At 50.0% G+C, this 21,694-nt stretch overlaps 1 protein-coding gene across 1 annotated transcript; it reads left to right on the top strand.

The window, feature by feature from the left end:
* Positions 1 to 6,983: 6,983 nt before the first annotated feature.
* RTN4R (reticulon 4 receptor) lies at positions 6,984 to 8,799 on the top strand. The gene is made up of 2 exons (XM_009893323.1): positions 6,984 to 7,017; positions 7,370 to 8,799. Exons 1-2 carry the CDS (start codon positions 6,984 to 6,986, stop codon positions 8,797 to 8,799), a joined length of 1,464 nt encoding a protein of 487 aa, XP_009891625.1.
* Positions 8,800 to 21,694: the final 12,895 nt, after the last annotated feature.

Here is a 21,694-nt window from a genome sequence, read left to right on the forward strand (position 1 = left end):
GTGATATTTTTTCTGCTGAAATCCCGTCTCGTTCAGGGTAGAGGCTGGATATACCAAAGAGCAGGACGGAGGCTGTGCTGCCAAAGGGAGTGAAGAGCACCGCATTCCCAAAGGTTAATGGATCTGGATGCAGTCCCAGAGCATGTGGGATCAGAGACTGCACCTATAGAGGTTCGGGGTGGGGTTCAGGTGCCTAATTATTGCTACCTGCTGCCATTTATATTGCACCTGGCTCTGGCTGCTGGCAGAGCACAGGTCTCCTAGAGGAGCTGTGTCAGATCTGCGAGAGCTCATTTTGGTATCTCAGACCCTCAAGGGTGTCTGAAAGGGAATTAGCCGCCTATTTTTAGGCAGCTGGGATTCAGCACTGGAACAAGGCGTAGGTGTTTCGGTGTGAGTTGGGACTCTGAGCTCCAGCAACGGCCCGTGGAGACGCAGCGGACCCAGTCAGCCGAGCCTGGAGAGCAGTGCAGCGCCCCGGAGCAGGCACGGAGCTGCGGTCAGCTCGCTCACTTCGGTGACCCCACTGATTGATCACCTTGGGAGGGGTGCCTGACACCCCGACATCCCCACGGAGCTGCGGATGTGCCACAGGACCTGCAGCAGCCCCAAAATACTCCGCTGCAGCTGGCTGCCAGGCGGCTGCCTGAGGATGCTCACATGGCTGTGGGCACCTGTGTGCTGAGACCTGCTCTGTACCCGCTCTGGGTCCTCAGTTCCCCAGACCTGTAACACTGGATGCTTCTCCCAGGTGCTTGTGTGGTGGCAGAGCATCACTTCTCTGCTCCTCACCCTCAAGCCACTCCAGCTGAACCACCATGAACCAGCCTTCCTCTCTGCAGCGGAGGGAGGGAGGAGGCAGCAGAAGCAGGGGGGGGAAGCTCCAGCCTAGGGTGAGACTAGTCCAAACCAATTCTCCTTCCTCATTCACCTCTCAATTCTTCTTCGACATGAAATGCATAAAAGTGCTGCCCTCTTCCTTTTGGCACACACTCACTCGCACACACAGACCCACCTTTGGCCACAGGACAAAGCAGGAGACACTGAAGCTGCTTTGCGGAGTGTCTTTCGAAGCCATGTGCTGAATTTCAAACAATAACCTGTTCAGAACAGGGAATTAAGCAGCTATAGTGTCTCCGTACTATAAACAAAGGCAAAATGCTATGTGCATCAGCAAAAGGCTTTGTATTGTAAAGTACTCCCTTTATGTCCAACCAGGAGAGAATTCAAATGATTATTGACCCTCCGCTGTAGGAAAGCCGCATTATAATATCTCCAAATCAATAGAGACAAGTGCAGAGCGGCAGAGAAAGGCCATGGCTCTGCAAACTGCAGAAAATTGCATTTTGCTTTGGCCTCTTAAAAAGTTTGCAAAGCATCTATTAGAGGCCCCCGGAGCCTTTTCTTTCTAATTGCCATGTTTGACAATGCGATCGCACAGGGGACTAGCGGAAAGACAGATAATGGACCCTCTTTAATTGCTTCCCAGTTCCATGAGTCATAACACTTCTGAGATGGCAAAGGGGAAGTGCGGCAGTTTGACTGAAGGAGGTTTCTGGCTTTTAAGAAAGCTCTGGAGGAACAAATGCTAAACTCAAAGCCAAAGTCTTGGAGGGACTGAAGGTTCCAGGTACTGGATTTTCTTTTATCTTTTGCTTTTGACTGGAACTATCCAGTAAGTATTTATCATGTTTTGGACGGGGTGGGAATGGCTTCTTGTCTAAGAGATGAGGGAATGGATGCCACGCCAAGACCCGTTTTCTCCGGGATGGGCACTAAGGTTGAGTCCTGCAAGGTGGAAGACTCCAGCAGGTGGTGGAGGGTCTGGTGTCCGTCAGTTGGCAGTGGTGATGGGAGCACATGGTGTACTATGGCTTTATCTGGCAGGTTAAGGGAAGGACGCTGTAGTTCCCCACTGGGAGATGGGCTTGGCATGTATTTCTGGGAACAGGCACACCTTCTGACCTCCCTGTGACATCAGTGAGTATCTCCTGTACTTCTGCCCTAAGGGCAGGGTGTGTTTGTCCTGGAAAAGGAAGGAGCCCACAGCCAGAGCTGAACCCAGAGCTCCAGGAAAACAAATGATGGCATTTGCCTGTGCCAGCCAGGCTGCGGAGTAGCTGAGCTCTTTCTGCCCAGGTCCTCTGGATTCTTGTCATCTGCCCTCAACCAGGGCTTTGACCTTTCTGCTCAGGGCAGCACCCACTCAGACCCCTCAGCATCATGGACACTTGGTGCCTCCAAAGAGGAGCAGAAGCCCACAACACTCACATTATTCCTGGCAAGTTCTAAGCTGTGTCTGTGTGATCTTTGCCTGGCCACCCTCTGAAGGTCTTCATCCTTCCCCTCTGCTTTGTGCCAAGGGAAGAAAGCTGCAGTGTGGCATACAGGACAGTGTACAGGCTCTGGACACTGCCAGGATGTGTCCCGGCCTCTCTGGAGATGGACTGGTTTTCCTGGGTGCTGCCTTCACCTCAGCTGGACAAGCCCTGCGGCATGGTGGTTGTGAAGGAGGGGAGGAGGATGGAAAGGAGGAGGTCATCGAAAAGGGAGGAGAACAAGGGGAGGTGGGGAGGAGAACAGAAGAAGGTGGAGCGCCTGCTTTTGTGCCAGGGTGGCTGGCTGATGGGTGTTAGGGTGCCCAGTTCCTGTACAGACCTCTGCACTACAGTCCCTGGGTCAGTGCTCCAGCTCCTTCTTCTGCATTATGGCCCCGTCTCCGTGATAGAGCACGATGCTCAGTGAGGTGATGCTCCACACCATTCTGTGGTCCTCAGCTCAGGATAGAGGGACTTGGGCCTGTGCTTTGTGTCATGACATTGTGCACCAACACAGGTGCCTGTTTCCAACTCATGGGCTCCATCCCCGGCGGCACGGGGCAGTGATACCATTGGCCTGTCTCGATCTTGCAGAGCTTGGTCTGGAGCAAGAGATTACCTGAAAATATGGGGGTATAGTCCAGGCAGACAGGAACAAGCTCTGCTGTGCTTCAAACCTTCCTAAAACTGTGTGGCGGTGTTAATGTGGCTTGATGCCAGGTCTTAGCAACCACTCTGTCCCAGGACACTGCTTTGTGCTCATCTGTGTCCTAAAGTGGTCACTTGGCACCTGGTCAGAAAAAAAGCAAGGTAATACTTGCCTGGAGTTGGGCAGATGAAACTATCCTGGTGCAAGGTTTAAATAATACAGGGTTAATAGTAAACAACACATATGTGACCAGGCATATTCCTGCATCTCCTTCATTCTCTGCCACCTGCTCCAGGTAGTCCCTGGACTACAGTGAGGCTTCTTGTACTGCTGGGTGAGAAGATGCTACAACCCTAAAGTCTCCTTCATGGAATAAAGTTGTGTGTGAAGATTCCCCTGGATGGCTCATGGCACGTAGTGGCCACTGTCGTCTGGGACGCACTGAGCACAAGACACAGTTTCTGGTTGAACACCAGTGGTGGGGAAGCTCCTTCAAGGAGCAAGGGAATGCCAAGGCATGGTCCCTCCGGTCTCTGCCACAGCACACCCCAGTCTGGCTCACGAAGAAAAGCTCACCTTGACTTCCCAAGGCGGTCTGTGGACCGCAGCTACTCCTGCAGCTGCCGCAGGCCCTGCGTTGGCTGGGGACGCTCTGACGACTGCTGGGCGCTGAGCTTTGTCAGGGACCAGTCAGGACATGGTTGAGATGCACGGCGGGAAAATAACTGGAAAAAAGCTTTGGGGGATGACTGACAGTAACTGTCTCCGGTGAAAGGAGCTAATCCGAGCAGCTCATGAACACCAGGTCCCTAATTAAAGCACACAGGCTAGCTCTGCCTGTAATTAATTTCCCTATGCTGCTCCACTGGCAGCCAGCTATCAGTGCCACTGACTCACGGCTCCCAGCAGCCTCAGGGGCATCGGCAGCAGAAAAGCCGTGGTTCACAGTGGAGCAGGATTTACCCCATCCCTTCTGCTCCTCTGTGCTGGGGAGAAGCCGCAGCGTGCCTCCAGCTCTGCGCACACCCAGAAGCTGGGACAGGACCTCGCTGCCCAGCCCCGTCATCTCTGTCCATAGGAGAGGGCTGTTGGTGCAGGCTCAGGGCACAAGCGATCAAGTGATGCAGAGGGTGCAGGGGCATGGCTGTCAGGAGGGGATGGCACAGGGCAGGGTGGCATTCATATGCAGGGCTTGTCCTTTGCCGGCTGCTTCATGTTCTCTCTTTCTCTCCCCGTGTATACGTATATTTATTATGCACTCGCCTCCCCTGGCTGGAGCTGGAACAGGAGTGTTGTCATTGTGATTCCTCTCCCATAGGAGTGGTTCTTTGCATTAACTCCGCTGTGAGCGTGTCACATATTTATAAGGTGTGTGGGATGATGCATCTGGGTTGTGGCTGGATTCTCCCCGAGTAGGCTGTAGCCCACGCGGTATTGCCGAGGCAGGGAGGAGCTGCGGGGAGGAGCGGTGGAGCCGGCAGCGGTGTCTGCCGTCCAAGCACCGGAGTGGGTGGTGTTGCCAAGCGAGGTGACTCTCTTTGCTCCAGTGCCACCCAGGTGCACATCATCTGAATCACGAAACTGGAGAGAGAGGCTCCAGAAAGGCCTGTTTCTCTGGCTACAGGTTTTCATTATCAGCTGGAGAGGAATCGTGCTGGTCAGAGAGTCGCCAGCATTGTTTTAATTTCCCAGGAGGCTCCTGTTGGTGTGACATGTCTCCAGCAGGGGATTTCAGTTGTCTCGTGTTACTTTGCTCCATACAATGGGACGTGATATGTCAAAACATGACAAGCCAGCCAGAATGTGTCATAATACTGTACCCAACGCACTGCCTTCCAGGGATGCTCAGCGGCTAATAATATCAGGCTCAAATTATCTCTGCATGCTGAGCTGGTATTTTTTCTCCCATGTGGACTATGATATATAGGAGTCTCCTGCCTGTATGGGACTGCTGGATCACCGCAGATTTATTAGCTGCACACAGTGAATTATTTTGACTAGACTGAAGCTCAGGCCTGGGATCTCAGCCTGTTATTGCAGAAAAGCGACTTTCCCACCTTGGCTTCTCTGACACTTGTGTCATAACTGCAGTAAACAGTTCGGTGAGATTTCCCTATGATGAAAGACCCACTTTATTGTTGGGGTCTGAAGTTGCTACTTTGATGCAGAGATAATGTGATTTCATTAGCAACGTGATCGCTTTTCAGGTTTTTCTGTGAGATGCAGCCACTCTCCCCAGGAACTGGCCCCAGGGGAGCGGCGTGCGGCACCGTGCACGCGTGGCTGGATGCGACCGGGCTCTCTCCAGTCTCCCCACTTTATCCCATTCCACATCATTGTCCTTTTCTGCCTGACTTTTTGAACTCTGCTATTTTACCTTAAGGTGTAATAAGGCATCAACATACCTTAACAATATTTTTAGTCTTTCAAGGAAGAAAAAACCTCCCACAACAGCAAAGAGGGAAAGCTGCTGTTTGTCCCTGGGCTGGAGATCCCCAGCAGTGGGGAAGAACATGTCTTTTTGCCAGAGGTGCTGTGATGAGCCGGGAAGGAGGCACACGTGTCCCTGCTCACACGTGCTATTTCACAAACAGAGCCTCCCACTGCTACAGTGGCTGCCCATTCATTTTAGCTCCTATATGCGGTTTAGAGGAAGCAATCTAATTACTTGCTGATAATTGGTGGTAAAGCACTGCTGAAACAGCCTGTCTTCCCCTCCTTCCCCACCACGGGTAGGAAACAGCAGGTCTCTCAGCCGGAGGTTCACGCTGATCCTCCCTCCCGAGTCCCCTTTCAGAAGACGATGCTGGTGCAAAGCTTCTGCCCATCTCTGCCCGTCCTCCAGGCCCTTTCCCTGCATCCCACCTGGGACTGGAGAATTTGAGGAATCGAAGTGTTTCTTTGTGATTCCTGTGGAGCCCAGCTCCTGGGGAAGCGGGTGGTTGTCACCATGAAAAAATGTTCCTCTCAGGGGCTTGTCAACCCTGCGAGTCCAGAGGAGGCCATGAAGATGATCAGAGGGCCAGAGCACCTCTCCTATGAGGAGAGGCTGAGAGAGTTGGAGTTGTTCAGCCTGGAGAAGAGAAGGCTCCAGGGAGACCTTATTGCGTCTTTCCAGTATCTGAAGGGGGCCTAAAAGAAAGCTGGAGAGGGACTTTTTACAAGGGCGTGTAGGGATAGGATGAGGGGGAATGGCTTCAAACTGGAAGAGGGGAGATTTAGACGAGATATCAGGAAGAAATTTTTCACTCTGAGGGCGGTGATCCCCTGGGGCAGGTTGCCCCGAGGAGCTGTGGCTGCCCCATCCCTGGAGGTGTTCAAGGCCAGGTTGGACGGGGCTTGGAGCAACCTGGGCTGGTGGGAGGTGTCCCTGCCCAGGGCAGGGGGGTGGAACAAGATGGTCTTTAAGGTCCCTTCCACCCCAAACCGTTCTGTGATTCTATAACCCCAGTGGGGTGCCTGCATGCTTGGGACACATGAAACCAACTGCTGCCTTGCAAACTTTGAGAAATCCCTGAACCAAGCATTGCAAATGATTTCCTACAACAACAACTCTGTGGAAAAATGTGCTGTTTTCTCATTTTCATTGGTGGCTGCACAGATTTGAAGGGAAAAAAAGTGGAGAGAGAAAGGGAGGCAAGAATATGTGGCATAAAGGTTTGACCGAGAGAACGAACGTGTGGTCTTGGCCCCAAGACCTCTACAGGCAGGTCTGACTGTAAGTTATTCTGGGAATCTCTCACAGCTATTTCTTACAGGAAGGCCAGATCAGTCCAAAATGGTTCATAGAAAGTCACAAAAGCCACATTTCTGTCTTACATTTTGAGTGCAATCTGAGGACACCTGCTTGTTTTGGAGAGTTGTTCAATGATTTTGAAAAGCGAGGAGCTGGTGGCGCTGCTGGAGTGGGACACAGAGTTGCCTGGTACAACCCTGTGGCTGCAGGCATCAGCTGCAGCTGGGCAGATGTTTTCCCATAGGCTGAACTGAGTTAATTGTGCCCGTGGCAGAGACAAATGGCCCCCCAGAAGACAGCCCCTTTGCTCAGAGGTAAGCTCTTTGGAACAGGGCTTATGTTAGATGTGTATCCAGGAGCCACAATGCAAGTACATAATGATGATCACGCTCTTTCGCCACCAAAGTCAGAGACCTCCCAAGTGTGAAAGGCTGAGGAGGTGCTCAGACTTTGTCACTACAAGTGTATATTGATTTTAGCTATTGTGTTCAGTGGTAGAGCATTTTTAATTCTGCATTTTAATTGTTTGGCTCCCGTGGCACTTGTTGTTTGCGGTTAGTGGCAACACACTTAGAAGGGTGATTTTCGGGCTCACCTATTAGTTGCAAAGAAAAATGGTCTCCCATGACCCTGGCTAATTTGCATACTATTTTTGTTATCCTTTAGGAAGCAAACTGCTGATTTTGGTGCTTTGCTTGAACATCCAGTCAGAAGTGGAGTCTTGCCCCGGGGCGTGCGTATGCTACAGTGAACCGAAGATTACAATAAGTTGTCAGCAGCAAGGACTGACAGCAATCCCCACTGAGATACCCATCCAGAGCCAGCGCATCTTCTTGCACAACAACAAGATAACCCTTGTGAGGTCCACCAGCTTCACGTCCTGCCGCAACATGACGATTCTTTGGATCCACTCCAACAACATCAGCCTCATTGAGCCTGGAGCCTTCTATGGGCTCAACAAACTGGAGGAGTTAGATCTCAGCGACAACACGAACCTGAAATCTATCAACCCTGTCACTTTTCGGGGTCTTGTTCACCTCCACACCTTACACCTGGATCGCTGTGGGCTCCTGGAGCTCTCCACAGGGCTTTTTCGAGGGTTGTTCTCCTTGCAATATCTCTACCTTCAGGATAATAAACTTCAGAACCTGCTGGATGACACCTTCATAGATCTCGCAAACCTCACCTACCTGTTTTTGCATGGTAACAAAATCAAGAGCTTGTCAGAGAATGTCTTTCGTGGGCTAATCAACCTCGACCGGCTGCTTCTGCACCAGAACAGGGTCAGCCTGGTTCACCGCCGGTCTTTTCATGACCTTGGAAAAGTGATGACCTTGTATCTGTTTAACAACAACCTGACCGTGCTCACAGGGGAAACTATGGCTCCTCTGGTGTCCCTGCAGTACTTGCGCTTGAATGGCAACCAGTGGATCTGTGACTGCCAGGCTCGGTCTCTCTGGAATTGGTTTAAACAGTTTAAAGGATCTTCTTCGGAGCTAGAGTGCCACCTTCCCCCCCGCTTGGCAGGGAGAGACCTCAAAAGGCTGCAGAGCGCCGACTTGGAAGGATGCGTCGACTCCTTCAACCAGATACGAACAAGTGTTTTTAGCACTAAGACCAGATCTGGTAAACTGCCGACTGGGATCCCCCCTCTCGGTTCCCATGACGGCTCCCCAAAGTGCTGCCAACCGGAAATAGATAAGTCTTTTATTTATGAAGCTAAAGGCAAGGCAGGTCCTTCTTCCCATAGCAGCCGGCCATCCTCCAACAACCCTCTCAAGGATAAGGAGAACATGTCCAAAACCAAGTACGTTGAGACGGACCCTTCCAAAAATGGCAGCAACAAGCAGATAAACGATTCCCCCTTTGGGACCTTCCCCAGCATTGTAGACCCTCCATTGACCAAGTTGAGACCAGAATTTCTAGAGCCTATTGAACCTTCCACAGTCCCAACCAAAAAGAGGCAGGGCTGCTCTAAAAAGAACAAATCAAAGGCCCAGTGCCGCCTCACCCAGCAAGGAAACAGCTCCACGTTACAGCTCAGCCTAAGCCTTTTGATCCCCCCCTTGGTGTGGAGCTTACTGTTATTCTGCTAAAATTAACTCTTTTCCTGGGTTGATGACACTTTAATACTAGACTTTTGCTGACCTCCATAAATGTTGCAAACAAAAGCAAAACTACCATCCACCCTGAGAAAGCTTTGTTACACAAAAGTTAACTGGATGCCTTTATAAAAAACAAAAAACAAAAAACAAAATAGACAAACACCAAGATGTACATAATTTATTTGTCCTGAAACCTGTGAATTATACCTTTGGTCTTCGGAACTGCACTTGCCCACAAAGCAGCTTTTGCTACAGCAGATGGTAAAGAAATACTGTTTATTTACAGGAGAAAAAAAAAAAAAAGTGTAAGAAATGCTCCGAAAAGAATGTCTAAAATCTGTTTGTATCTTAACATCACACTGAACAATATTGCAGGTTCCCATTTGCAGAGGTAATGAATTTGATGCTGTTTTAATCCTATGTTTATGAATATTGCAGTTTTTCCGTATTCATTCCATCACACCATGTTTACGGGCAGCATTTGTTAAAGAATGCTACCTTTTCCTTCACAAGATTGCAGTATATATAGATATGCATTTTATTTTACTTGTGTACAAGTATACAAAAAAAAATATAAAATAAAGATTTCTTTTTCCTAAATGGTTGTCCTCTGCAAGGGGTGAAGTACACTAACCAGCTAAAAAGCTGAAAAATTAAAAGGACATTGAGTAATCCGTGATCTGAAGGCAGGTTGAGCATTTAACACGACAGTAATAAATAAGAGATACTCGGCATGGTTATGCAATCTTTAACTGGTGCCAACAAAGGGTTTCCTTGCGTGAAACAAGCTCTGCTAATGCTCCTGTTTCCCTTGGAACTGTCCCACGCATTCGCCCAACATCATTCATATTTCAGGATGCTCGGAATAGCAGGAAATATTAGCCCAGCCCTTTGGAGCTGAGCACTCCAGGTTGCAGGTAGAGGAACGTTAGTAAGCAATCCCAAGAAGGCGGGCAGGGCCATTTGTCTTCCGATATGCACAGATAACTAGACTCAGCTCTGTGATTAATGAGCCAGAAGGTAGTTCCAGAGTGGAGCAGGACTCAGGCTTGGATTTATGAAATAAGGTGTATGTCCCCAAACACACAGCTCCTGGCCTTGCAGCTCAGGCTGGCCATGCTGGAGAGGTGGTGTCCATTCCTGGCTGTGCCACCAGGGAGTTGCTTCATGGAGTTGCTGTGCAAGCGTCTTCATCTTCTGCATGACCCCCATCTTTTGACCTTGGGATGCTATGAAAGTAAAACCATCCGTGTCTGGGTGCCCCCATGCCACCACAGTGGGCTGTAAAGCACCTGCCCAGATCTAGGTGTGTGCTCCTTGTAGTGCAGACAGCACACCCGTGCACTCTGCGGGTACTCAGGTTATGGCAGGGTTGGGCAGAGAGTTTGCCAGGAGGTTGCTTTTCCTTACCAAACTATAGATTTTCTTCTGTGCTCCTCTCTTCGGGAAGACTGTTGAGGTATTGAGGTCTGTGCATGCAAGACCAGCCTTTCATATGCAGGTGGCATGTAGTGTGGGCCAGAGAAGAGCAAGAGAAGTGTGGCGGGTGTACCAAGGTCCTGGGAACATGCACTAGCGGACTATGCGTGCAAGTCAGACTGAGGGTCTCCAGGCTGCACTGGCCACCATCATGGTTCACAGCACTGGCGTTGGTTCTCAGCTTCACAGAACAACCACATGTGGAGGAGGGAGGAACGGTCGCAAGCCAGGAGTGAAGGACATCAGCAGGGCCATGACTTGGTGCCAGCCTTGCTCCAGGCTTGATGGTTCATGAGGAGGGGACAGCAACTCTGGGAAGAAGCAGGGGAGGATGCTTGGATAGCTTACATCCCAGAGAGACTGTGGTGCTGCAAGTTGGGCAGTATCTGAGGCCCACCTGCAACAACTTCATGGGGTGTTGCTGGGTACTTTCAACCTCTGCCACAGCCCGTTTCCACCTGTGTGAATGACAGGGAGGGCAGTGCCCAAACTGTTGCATTTGTGATCTGTCTCCTCCGAATCTGTCACTGGGGCTGCCAAAAAGATGTGGCATAGACCCGTACTAGAGAAGAGCTCACTCTTGGCACTGAGATGTGGACCGATCTGTCAGAACCAGCTGTATCGCTGGGCAGGAGATGCTGTGCAGCATGGCCCTGGGATCCCAGCAGATCTGACTGCTGCCGTCCCATCTCCATGACCAGCATCAGCCTCTGCAGAGGAGCCAGGAATGTTTCGGTGCAAATACTTTGTCCTACCCAAAGGATGAAGCAAGAAGTCAGTGCCTTGTGCTGGGATTCCCAAGTAAGCTAGACAGTCTTGACAATCCTGATGCCTGCATGCATGTCCAGTTTGTGTGCATACTTATCCACACGCACAGGTGAGTGATCAGTACATTACCGGCTGCTTTCTGCCATATTTGCTAGGTTTTGTCCCCTTCATGCCAATGCTGAAGGATTTTCTGAGGTCCTGCATGCTCAAAGGCCCTCTCCTCTCCTACTCATCCAAACCCATCATTCAGACTCCTGAGGGATTCAAACCTAGACCAAAACCTGAAGCACGGTAGCAGAGAGCAGCTCAGCCTGGCTTGACCATGGGGTCAGCACCACTCCAAAGCCCATAGAAAAGCCAGAAGGAGAATTGCTGGATTCTGTGACGGGCCGCTGTGGAAACTCCCATTTTGGTGATAGTCGCAGGGTACACTGCATGTCTCCCTTGTACAGCAGTTAGTGAGTCTTGTGGTCAAAATGCTTGGACCAGTGCCCACAGCTCTATGGGCATGAGGAAACCAGATGAGGTGGCAAAACCCAGGAGGAACCTGGGGAAAAAAAAAAAAAAGAGAGAACAGGAGAACAGCTATGTGTTGTGTCATTTCCCCACAGCAGCTAAATGGGCCCTGAACAGAGCTGAGATCTGGGCTTGTCCATGCCCAACTCAGTGTCACAGGGAGTTTGGCTTTGGTGCTCCCTGTGGTTAACACAAAGCAGACTAGCACATTACTGTCACTTACCCTGAATGGACTGAGTCGCTTTATGCCAACCCAGTGACACTCTTCCTGCTTTCTAGAGCTTGACTCTGCTGTGCTTTCAGTGGCTTCTAGGACTATATATTGGCCACAAGCCCAGAAGAGTCCCTTGTGCTAATTTCCTAGATTTCCTGCTGTCCAGATGCCAATTTCTGTGTTTGCAGGCATTAGAAGGCCATTTGAATGACAAATTATTGAAGAAGGGGATGCAGTGGACAGCAGGAAAACCTGTAGGAGGTTGGAAGAGGCAAAGGGTGAGCTCTGGTATTGGTGAGGGTAGGGAGGGTTGGAGGATTTCAAAGGAAGGCAGTTTTGCATCTGGTTTGTGCTTTGCTGGGGTTGGCACAAGTCTTCCAGATATTCTTAGACCTATTTTACACTCAGATGTCACCGAGTTAAATAGGATTTACCCAGCAGGACTTAGGACCTTGTTGACTGTTCCCCATCTCATGATACTTTCTTCCTTTCTCACTGTGCAAGTCACAGTCAATTTTCTGCTCACGTCCTTGATGTCAGGAGTGAAATCAAATAAACAAAGTCAACAGCGAGGAGGCAGAATGGCTCTGGATGGATGAGGGATGCAGTCCTGACTGTCCTAGGAGGAATGGACTCCCCATCACAGAAGGCTGAGCTGCACAATTCAGCACGTAGTGTCCCCTACGCATTGTCTCCATGCAGACCCTTCATAATGCAGTGCCCACTATTGAAGATGTAGTCAAAACACAGGCTTTCAAGTAGCAGTGGAAAGACATTGTGTTCATGCTTGCTTCTCTGACAGCATTTGCCTCTGCGGATCCACACTTCTTTGCTGCCAGCTCCACACTTGCCCTAGCAACAAGCAGGAACAATACCAGAAGATAAACACTTTTTCCAGGTTTTCAGGTCCACCAGTAAGCACTGCCAGGCTCCAAGCTAGCCAAGGAGACAAGTATGCCCCTCCTTGTCATGGTAACATGCGAAGTGTATTTATCCTCTGTCCCCTCCCTCCATCTTCCATGTCCTCCTGCAGAGGGCAGGGAGACGGGACTGTACCTCTGCGGATGGATGGGGAGGTGGAGTCCAAAAGCACGTGTCCCCAGGTGGTGATCTGTCCCATCCTAAATGAGGTGCCTGACACATGTGAGCCTCACTCCAGAGGTCCCCATCTCTGTCTGCCATGCTGCCAAGGTGCAACATCTGACATGGAGACATTTTATGTAATAGTAATTTCATCAAACTGGTTTTGAAAGCTTTCTTTTTCTTTTTTAGTGGACAACTGTGATTCACAAAACTTTATACAGCGATGCTGTGACTTTGATGACATTTCCATCAGCAAGACCTTTTTCATCAAAGCTAGAGAGGAAGAGAGGGGTAATGCAGTGTGAAAGAAACCCCACTAATGGCCTGGTTCATAAGAAATCCTAGATGTTGATTGGAAAGGACTTAGATGTTCTGTCACATGTAGCTCAAGCAGTTCTAGTGTAAACTGTGATCTCCTGAGGATTCCTCACTTTCCCTGTCCAGAGCCCCTCCAAGCCTTCAGAAGATGAAGTCTGTGCGTTGAATGTCCCTCGCAGGTCTGGGTGTAAACCTTGGTGCTATAGCTGCTGCATCAGCCTTGCTGGAAACACATCATCAGACGACCAGCAGAGGCTGGGAGCTGGACAAGACCAGCCAAAGCTGACCATGGCCAGGCACTGGACCTTGGTAGCTTTGTTCTCTGCCCGCTGCACACAGAATATTGCATTCCCAACAGTGTTACAGGAACAGTCACTTTGCTGCATGCCGGGGATCTGGGAGAAGTGCAATGCCCCGAGGGAGACAAGCTCAGGCAGAGCTAATGGTCTCTCTTGGCTTCAGACTTTAGGAGTCTACAGTTGCCTCAAATGTGTTTGTGACAGCTGCTTTCCTCCTTCTTTCACATGTGAGAGGACGTGCAAGTTGCCTTTGCCTCTCCTGCCCTTCCTCTGAGACAGGGGACTCCCATTTCCAAGCTGGTCCTCCCAGACAGCAGCACTGTGACTCTCTGGCTGCTGAAAAACATTACTCGGGTCCCCAAATTAAAACCAGCTTAAATATGTGGGGCTTCTTAACGAAGCTTATCTGAGTTCAGCTTGGCTGCATACTGGTTTTGGAGACCATGTTTCCAAGTTTTTCTCATCTGAGGCTGAAGTCTCCTCGCTCCTCTGAGTCGGGTAACCATCAGAGAAACACCACATCTCACAAGACTCAGGACAGTGCTGAGAGCTGGCAATGCTGTGTCAGGGACAGGAACCTGCTTCTGGCAGTAGTTACCTGTCTGTGAGAACGACTACCTGCTTCTTACCCTGGCCCCGGTCTGCAGGCAGGTGGCATCCCTGCCCCATCCTTCCCCAATAGCTTATAGAAGATCAGGGGGCAAATGCCCAGCTGCCCGTGGCTCCACAGGGTTGATATCTCTGCTCCTAATCAGGATCTCCTAAACCTTATGAATAAGCAGTGTTTCCACATCTCTGCTCTGACATGGAGAAGATTATCTGAGCTGCTGAGTTTTGCTACAACAAACATGATGCATAGAAATAATAAAGGCTGGAAGGTTTTCTAATTCAAAGCAGAGTTTCTGGATTAGTTCCCTATCAGTAGACAGTGAGGGAGAAGAGCTATTGCCGTTCTGCCTCCTTCTCAAAATCAGGAAAGGATAAAAAAACCCCAGAGTCATTGAGGATGGGGGTGGGCAGGAGAACAGAGAACAGGCAAGAGAGGCAAATGATTTTGGACCACGGTGTCACGATTGCTGATGGGAAGCTCCAGAGATAGCATGAACTCTGGGTACTACCATGGTGAAGGCAAGGAATCTGTAAAATTATGCAGACACCTTCCCTGTAAAGGGGAACATTTGAATCTGGCTAACTAATTAGAGACCCCTTGATTTGTGCCATAACTAGGGCACCGCACAGGGAAATGCTGAGGCAGGTGAGACTTAATGGAATTGCTTCCCAGGGCATCTATAAATAGGGATAATGGAGACTTGGCAAAGAGGCACGATGAAAATAAAGGTATACACTGCCCACTCACTAAAGGATGAGGCACTTCAAATCTCGCAATGACCCACCTTCAGTACAGTTTGAGAGACTTGTTCTAGGTCAGCAGGTACCAGAAAGGCCCAGCTGTCATCAAGCATAAAAACAGTAACGTCTTTTGGGATGAAATCATAGCTTTTGATAGGCTGCCGCACTCCACATGACACCATCACAGGGGCGCTAGCTGGGATGAGTCACGGGCTGGGCTTCTTCGCAGCATTTCGGTTGTGGGCGGCTCCATCTGCAGTGGTTTACTTGTGTCAGGGTCCATCTGCAGTGGTTTATTTGTGGGTCGGGTCTGTTGGCAGTGGTGTGCTCATGGCTCAGCTCCTTTGTGGTGGTGTGGTTGTGGCTGGCTCCTACTTGCATTTGTTGTTCTGGGGATGGTTTTGAGTATTATTGCTTGGATTTAGAGCAGAAAGGCAACAACTGCAGAATCTGGTATGAGGATGGTGTTCTGGACTTTTCCATGTGAGTGGGGAGCTAACATTTTAGAACAGTGAAGCTGCACCTATTGGCTGGTCGTGGTCAGTGGGGTGTAAACCTGCACTCCTGCAACTCACTGCACGTGTCTGCTGCTGCCTGAGCTGTACGGTCCTGCTCTGCTTTCTGCACAAGCCTCTCTAGTGCAGTTAGATACAGCACCTCTAGAGAAGGACCAGGAGGTTCACAGCATGGACAGCTGACGTGGCCCAGGAGCACAGTAGCATCTCTCAACAGATCTGCTGTGTGATCCATCCCATTGTCCCAAGGGCTGAGGGGCACTTCTCCAGGCTGAGAGAGTTGGGGTTGTTCAGCCTGGAGAAGAGAAAACTTGGGGGAGACATTATAGCAACTTTCCAGCATCTGAAGGGGCCTACAAGAAAGCTGGAGAGGGACTTTTTACAAGGGCATGTAGGGATAGGATGAGGGGGAATGGCTTCAAACTGGAAGAGAGGAGATTTAGATGAGTTATTAGGAAGAAATTCTCTCCTGTGAGGGTGGTGATCCCCTGGGGCAGGTTGCCCCCAGAAGCTGTGGATGTCCCATCCCTGGAGGTGTTCAAGGCCAGGTTGGACAGGGCTTGGAGCAACCTGGGCTGGTGGGAGATGTCCCTGCCCAGGGCAGGGGGTTGGAACTCGATGGTCTGTAAGGTCCCTTCCAACCCAAACCATTCTACAATTCTACGATTCCTCCCTGCTGCCTGTGAGCAGAAGGGTGCGTTATGCACCAGTGTGTCCGTGAGGAGTGTCATGGCATCTTCCTTTTACAGCACCCATCCCAGACAGTCCCCAAATACACATGGAGCTGCTCCCCCCAGACCATCAGACATCAGCCTCCCCCGTCGCTGCCTTGCCCTGCTTGAGGAACTCTGTGTTTAGCCTCAGCCTTTGGGGTAAAGCAACAGAGACAGTTCTGGCTGAGCATGCACAGAATGAGACCTCGGGTGAGTCATTTAACCCCCTTCCCAGCACCTATCTGGGTGCAGAGGGGCTGGTGGCCCAAGACTGCGTTGGGTCTTCACACGCATCCAAGCTTTTCCTTTAGCAGGAGAAGGACAGGTTGCTCGACTGCTTTTTGTTTTCACTGGAGCAAAGCCCTGGAGTGGGCTGACTGAGGACTCTTATTTAGCTGCACACTTGCTAAATAAGGGCAGAGCTGCTCTTTTCTCCCCTGGTATTTCCATTCAAACCGCAACAACAGCGGCAGCAGGAGCAGCCGCTCCCATGGAATATTTATAAGTTGTTTGCAGAAATGTCAAGAAGAGCCAGTGGTTGTATTAACACACTCTCAGAGCAGCAGTCTCGGAAAGTTATCTTATGTGATTCTTAGTCAAAGTGCTTTATGTAATAGTTACAAGCGCTTACAAATCCCAGTGACATTTTCTTGTTTCTTGACAAACAGCCGTTCGGTGTCCTGACACTGAGACAGGAATCAATCACTTCTGCTCGTTCATTAGCTGTCTCCATCCTCCCCTCCGCCCCGCAGTGAAATTAACACCAGCTTACCTGGAAGGCTCAGTCCATTTCTGCATGACAATTAGAGGCTGAGCTCAAACGAGATGCAGCAAGGCTGGGTAACAGGCACGCTCCTCACATTCATGACATTCATGCAAATTTCAAGTTGACTTCTTCAAGACGCTAGGACTAAATGTTCCCATTTGCTTTGGGCAGTAAAAGTTGGAATTTTAACAGGATTTCCAAGTAAGACTATTAAATTCTGTATTTTGCTATATGCTTTTCTTTTTTTTTTTTACTCCTCACTGCCCCTTCCTTGCTGCCAGACTGACCTGGCTGAGGCTGTGGGGATGAGGCTGGTGGGGATGAAGGGTGGTGAAGGGAAAGCGACTTGAAGTCTCCCAAACAAGGAGGCCTGGGAATGCGTTCATATGCACACCTGATTTCTATGAGTTAGGGGTGGGGATGGAAAGTACACTGGGACATTTAACTTTACTATGTATGTTTTGAGGTTGTCTGTCACTTCTAGGAGTGTTTCCAGCAATGGCAGCTCACCAGAGGGGTTCAATACCAATGCCCTCCAGACCCATGTTGGTAAGTTCTTGCGGCGTTGTTGGTTTGGTTGGACCTGAGAGGTGATTTGGTCTTTGACCAGATTGTTCTTGGCCAACTTTTGTAACCTGGAGAGGTCAGGAATATTTACATGAAGTCAGAGGAGCATTCAGCTTCTGATTTGTTTCCACCCTTGGAGTATATTGCTTGTTTCCATCAGAGTTGTGATCTATAAACAGCCTAAAGGATTATTCCAATCACTGGGTGAAACAGGGGGTATTCCAGAAGGAATGAATGTTTGTGGGGAAAAAGATCTGTTTTCTCCTGCCAGACTGGCCTAATAGTTCTGGGAAGGAGAAAATGATAACACATGGATGTTGTATCTTTTATATCACTGGTGCAGCTCATACATCTTGCCGGGACCCTGAGTTAACTAATAGGTCCTAATGGTCCTGATCAGCATTGTTTGGGGTCTCCACCCAAACTGTGAGCCCAGGAGCTCTATTTATGTTCAGGCTGGTGCTTTCAGTCCCTGTTGGAGCCATGCTGGAGGAGCACTGGTCTACAGCTCAGCCATAGTCACGTCCCTGCCTGGCTACAGAGCGCTGCTGCTCTGAACCCCAGCTGTGGGCTGATTTTGTTGCTTGACCTTGGACTGTCACCTCACTATGGAACCGCTTGGTGATCACCGGACCTGGTCCTGACTTGTCAATTGACTTCCCGGCTTCACATTGGACCTGCCTCATTGCTCTGGTATTGCCTTATGCTCTTGGCTGGACCTGGCCACCATATCTTGGTCTTGTTTCCTCACTCAGGTCCTGTGGAACAGGCTGTGGCTGGTGGGGCCCCTTCCAACTGTGGGATCCTGCTCTGCTCCTGGCTTGCCTGCCCTAAGGGAGCAGCCCTGCTCTTGCTGCTCCCTGACACATCTTATGAAACCACAAACCTTACAGACACAAGCTCTATGATGAGAAGGGGCCAGCAGAACAAAAGGCAACCCAGGTGGCCTGAAGCTTGTCTAAGGTATGACCCCAGCTTTCTTCAGAGTCACTAAATTTTGCTGCTTGCAAAACCTTTTGTGGGGCTGGAACAATGTGTATATGTATAAGGGGTGTCTAGTCAAGCTTTATACTTTTCAGGTTCTTTCTGGTTTGCTTGAAAAAAATGAGGAGGAGGGTGGGCTCCAAACCACGTACCAAAGACTGGAAAGGGAGCATCTAGTGTGCCCAGGGGTTGTCATAGTGAAGATGAGTGACACATAATAATGATGAATTCAGAAACTTTCACCTTGATTTCCCTGCCCATTTGAGCTTTGAAGTGAGCCTCTAATATTATGTTAGCAGTTTATTGTGTGTGCTTCATTAAAAATACATCACAGACTTTTTTGAGCTAGAAGGGACGCAAATTAGGTCATCTCGTCCAGCCTCCCGCTGTTCTGCCAGGACTCTGATCTTGCTAATGACTCCAGCCCAGCCCTGACAGGTGCTCGTCTGGCTGCCAATTGAAGCTCTCGGCTGACAGGGGGGAACCAGGCTCCGTGCGAGATTATTTCACTTTTTAAAAACTTTCAGGCTTCTTGTTAAACGGGATTTTATTTCATGTTCCAGTACACCCGCTTGGCCGGTGCTCGAGCTGCCAGAAGAGCAGCTTTGTCTCCTCTGATGTCTTGCAGCTCCCCTCTGTGCTTTGAGCTGGGCAGATTCAGTCACTGCTGCCAGCGTGGAGGAACGCAGGCATAGGCAGGTGTGACACAGGAGCTGCTTACTGGTGGGAGGTCTCCTCGAATGCATCTCCATGGCTGAAAGCCTTTTCCTGAAATGGTGGCTCCAGGACCCTGGCTGCAGAGTTCTTTCCTCATGGTTTGTCCCCAGCCCTTTTCCAGCTTTGCTTTCCCCCATGCCTGTCCCCTGCAGTTCCCTTGGCCACTCCTTTGGAACAGTGGTGCAGGCAAAGGTGTAAGCCTCAGCACTACCAAGGGAAGAAGAATCCTTTTCTGCGATGTTAGAAATGTAGGGTTGCTTCAAACCCTTTGTCAGTCTGAGCTGGAGGACACAAGGGTCTGAGAATCACTGGGGTAGACCTAAATGAACATACCTGCATGCTGCCATCTTATTTTCCTTTCGGGCTGACTCTTTCTGTGGAGTGGTGTAGCTCTTGAGGTTTGCTGGGGACCTCAGCATTCCACAACTTGCTTGTGGGTTGTTGCTGTGACTGAGCCCCATGCAGCCCTGTGTCTTCCTGCCAAGGGAAGATTCAACAAAGCTGAGCTAAATGCTCGCCAGTGCTGGCTGGTGTGGACAACCAAGGAGGCTGGCCCCCATGTGAACTCAAGAACTAGCTCACCTAACAGTATAGGCAGGTGCATGGAAGAGCAGCAAGATCCATCAACTCTATCAACTCCCCTGCGGGCAGCCCAAGGAGTTCTGTGCAGCAGCTGGTGCACAACTGAGACAGACTGGAGCTGCCACATCCCCCCTGATGCGGGTCTGTGCTAGTTGTTAACAATTTGGAGATGCATCTGAGATGTGTCCTAGTGAGGAAGAATCTGAGCCAACATTTGCTGCTCCTGGAACAAGTGGTTTGGGCAAGGTCAATGTGGTGCTGGCAGATCTGGGGAAGAAAACAGCAAGAAAAATGCAGGGAAGGGAGCAGTGACTTTTGCCCTGAAAGACCATCATGCCACAGCGTTGTTGTGCTCTGAACTGAGGTCTACAAGCAGAGTTTAATCTTGTGGGGAGATGTGAGTACGTGCCTCCTCTGGGAACATGGAGACCCCTCACTCACTACCTGTGCAGCAGGACCTGGAAAGCCCAAGTTGCTTGAGCTGGCCTTCCCTGGACCTTGAGGCAGGAGAGACTGATTCCAGCTTGAAGATGCTCCTGGGTTTTTCTCAGGCTCTGTGCCTCCTCCAGGGGACAGACAGCACAGACCTTCATTAGCTGTAATGACTGTCTGTCTTGGGCTGGGGCCACGGGCCCTGGGCTCTGCGGTGCTTGGCAGAGTGCTGTGCTGAGCAGTCTAGCATGACCTAGAAAAACCTCTTAATGTGTTGTTCATTTCGAAAGGGGCAATGGTCTTATCTAATCACAAACCACATCCTTCAGCACCAGAGCCACTGCAGCCAAGTTAACTCAATTAGTAAATCACCACGCCGAGCTATTTAGAGGCAGTTTTTAATGGCTCTAGCAACAGGAGGACAATAATATAGAAACAAAGTGCACTAATATGCTGTGATGGGATAACTGGCATCCCTCTCCACCCCTGCAGGGCCTTTGCAAAGCGGTGCTGTTCTATGGGGCTTTCTCATTTCCTTGGAGGCCCTCTCCCTAGACCCATTCCCTGGAGCTCCTTTGTCATCTCTGCAGCCTCACAGAAACTCACACATTTTCAAAACATGCGAGTTTGAGAGGGTGTGTGGTGGTGTGGTGTTTTTTGTTGGTTTTTTTTCTTTTTTTTGCTTTCCCCAACAATCTTATTTTAAGTCTGTCCTCCCCCTCTTCACTCCTCCAGGTCTGTTTTGCCTTGTGTTAGCCCACTTGAGATCTGGGCACCTGCACTCAGAGGTGCCGTCTCTGGTTTTGGAGGGGTAGGAGAGGGCTGCAGGCTGCCTGGGGGGACAAAGTCCAAGCGCTATTCTGGCCGTAGGAGGCTCACCAGGGGAAGGGGACCAGTCCCTGGAAGGATGTTTGTACCTTGATACCCAGGACCACGCTGCTGGGCTGGCAGGCTGTTACGTTAGTACTCCTGGGACCTCTTCCATCCTTCGCCACAACCTGCAACAGCAACATCTAGCCAAAGCAGAGAGGTTAACAGAGTCATTACCCCTCTGTGTCACCAGAGTTATGGAGAGAGGCAAAGCTCCTGTGAGGTACATCTCGTCCAGACCTCAGCCTCTCTAGGAAGGGCTCAGCCTTATGTTATTACTCATGGGAGGCTCTGAGTGGGTAAAATGCCCCAGGTGGCCTTAAAGGGTGAGAGAAGAAGTGTGATTTGGACACAAACTGCTGCATTTCCATCCAGGGCTCATCAAATAATATGCAGAGAATTTAAATCCTTAACTGAGCAACAATCGGCATCTTTCCCGAATTTTTTTTTTTTTTTTTTTCTTCTTTGCATTTAGTCTCATATTGCATTAACAGTGGAATTTAGCAGGTCTGAGCCAATTTTGGAGATGCACACTTGCCACACACAAGAAGGACATCTGTAGCTGGAAAGCCTGGCTTGAAGAGCGACCTTGCGGTAGGGTGGTGCTCAATCAAATGCTATAGAAGGAGGAAGACCAGGGCTGCATCCCCATGCAGTATTGCCGCAGACTCTTTGCAAGCGTGCCTTCAGATGATGCTAAATGATCTCAGAAT

The sequence above is a fragment of the Charadrius vociferus genome, unplaced genomic scaffold, assembly GCF_000708025.1.
Source record: "Charadrius vociferus isolate BGI_N301 unplaced genomic scaffold, ASM70802v2 scaffold579, whole genome shotgun sequence".
NCBI classification, from domain to species: Eukaryota; Metazoa; Chordata; class Aves; order Charadriiformes; family Charadriidae; genus Charadrius; species Charadrius vociferus.

What these genes read in the sequence shown, in the direction of transcription:
- RTN4R (XM_009893323.1), top strand. Translation starts at nt 6,984, where the DNA reads ATGGCCCCCCAGAAGACAGCCCCTTTGCTCAGAG. An exon ending in GACAGCCCCTTTGCTCAGAG is followed by an intron (nt 7,018 to 7,369) that starts GTAAGCTCTTTG and finishes GTTATCCTTTAG; the next exon opens with GAAGCAAACTGCTGATTTTG.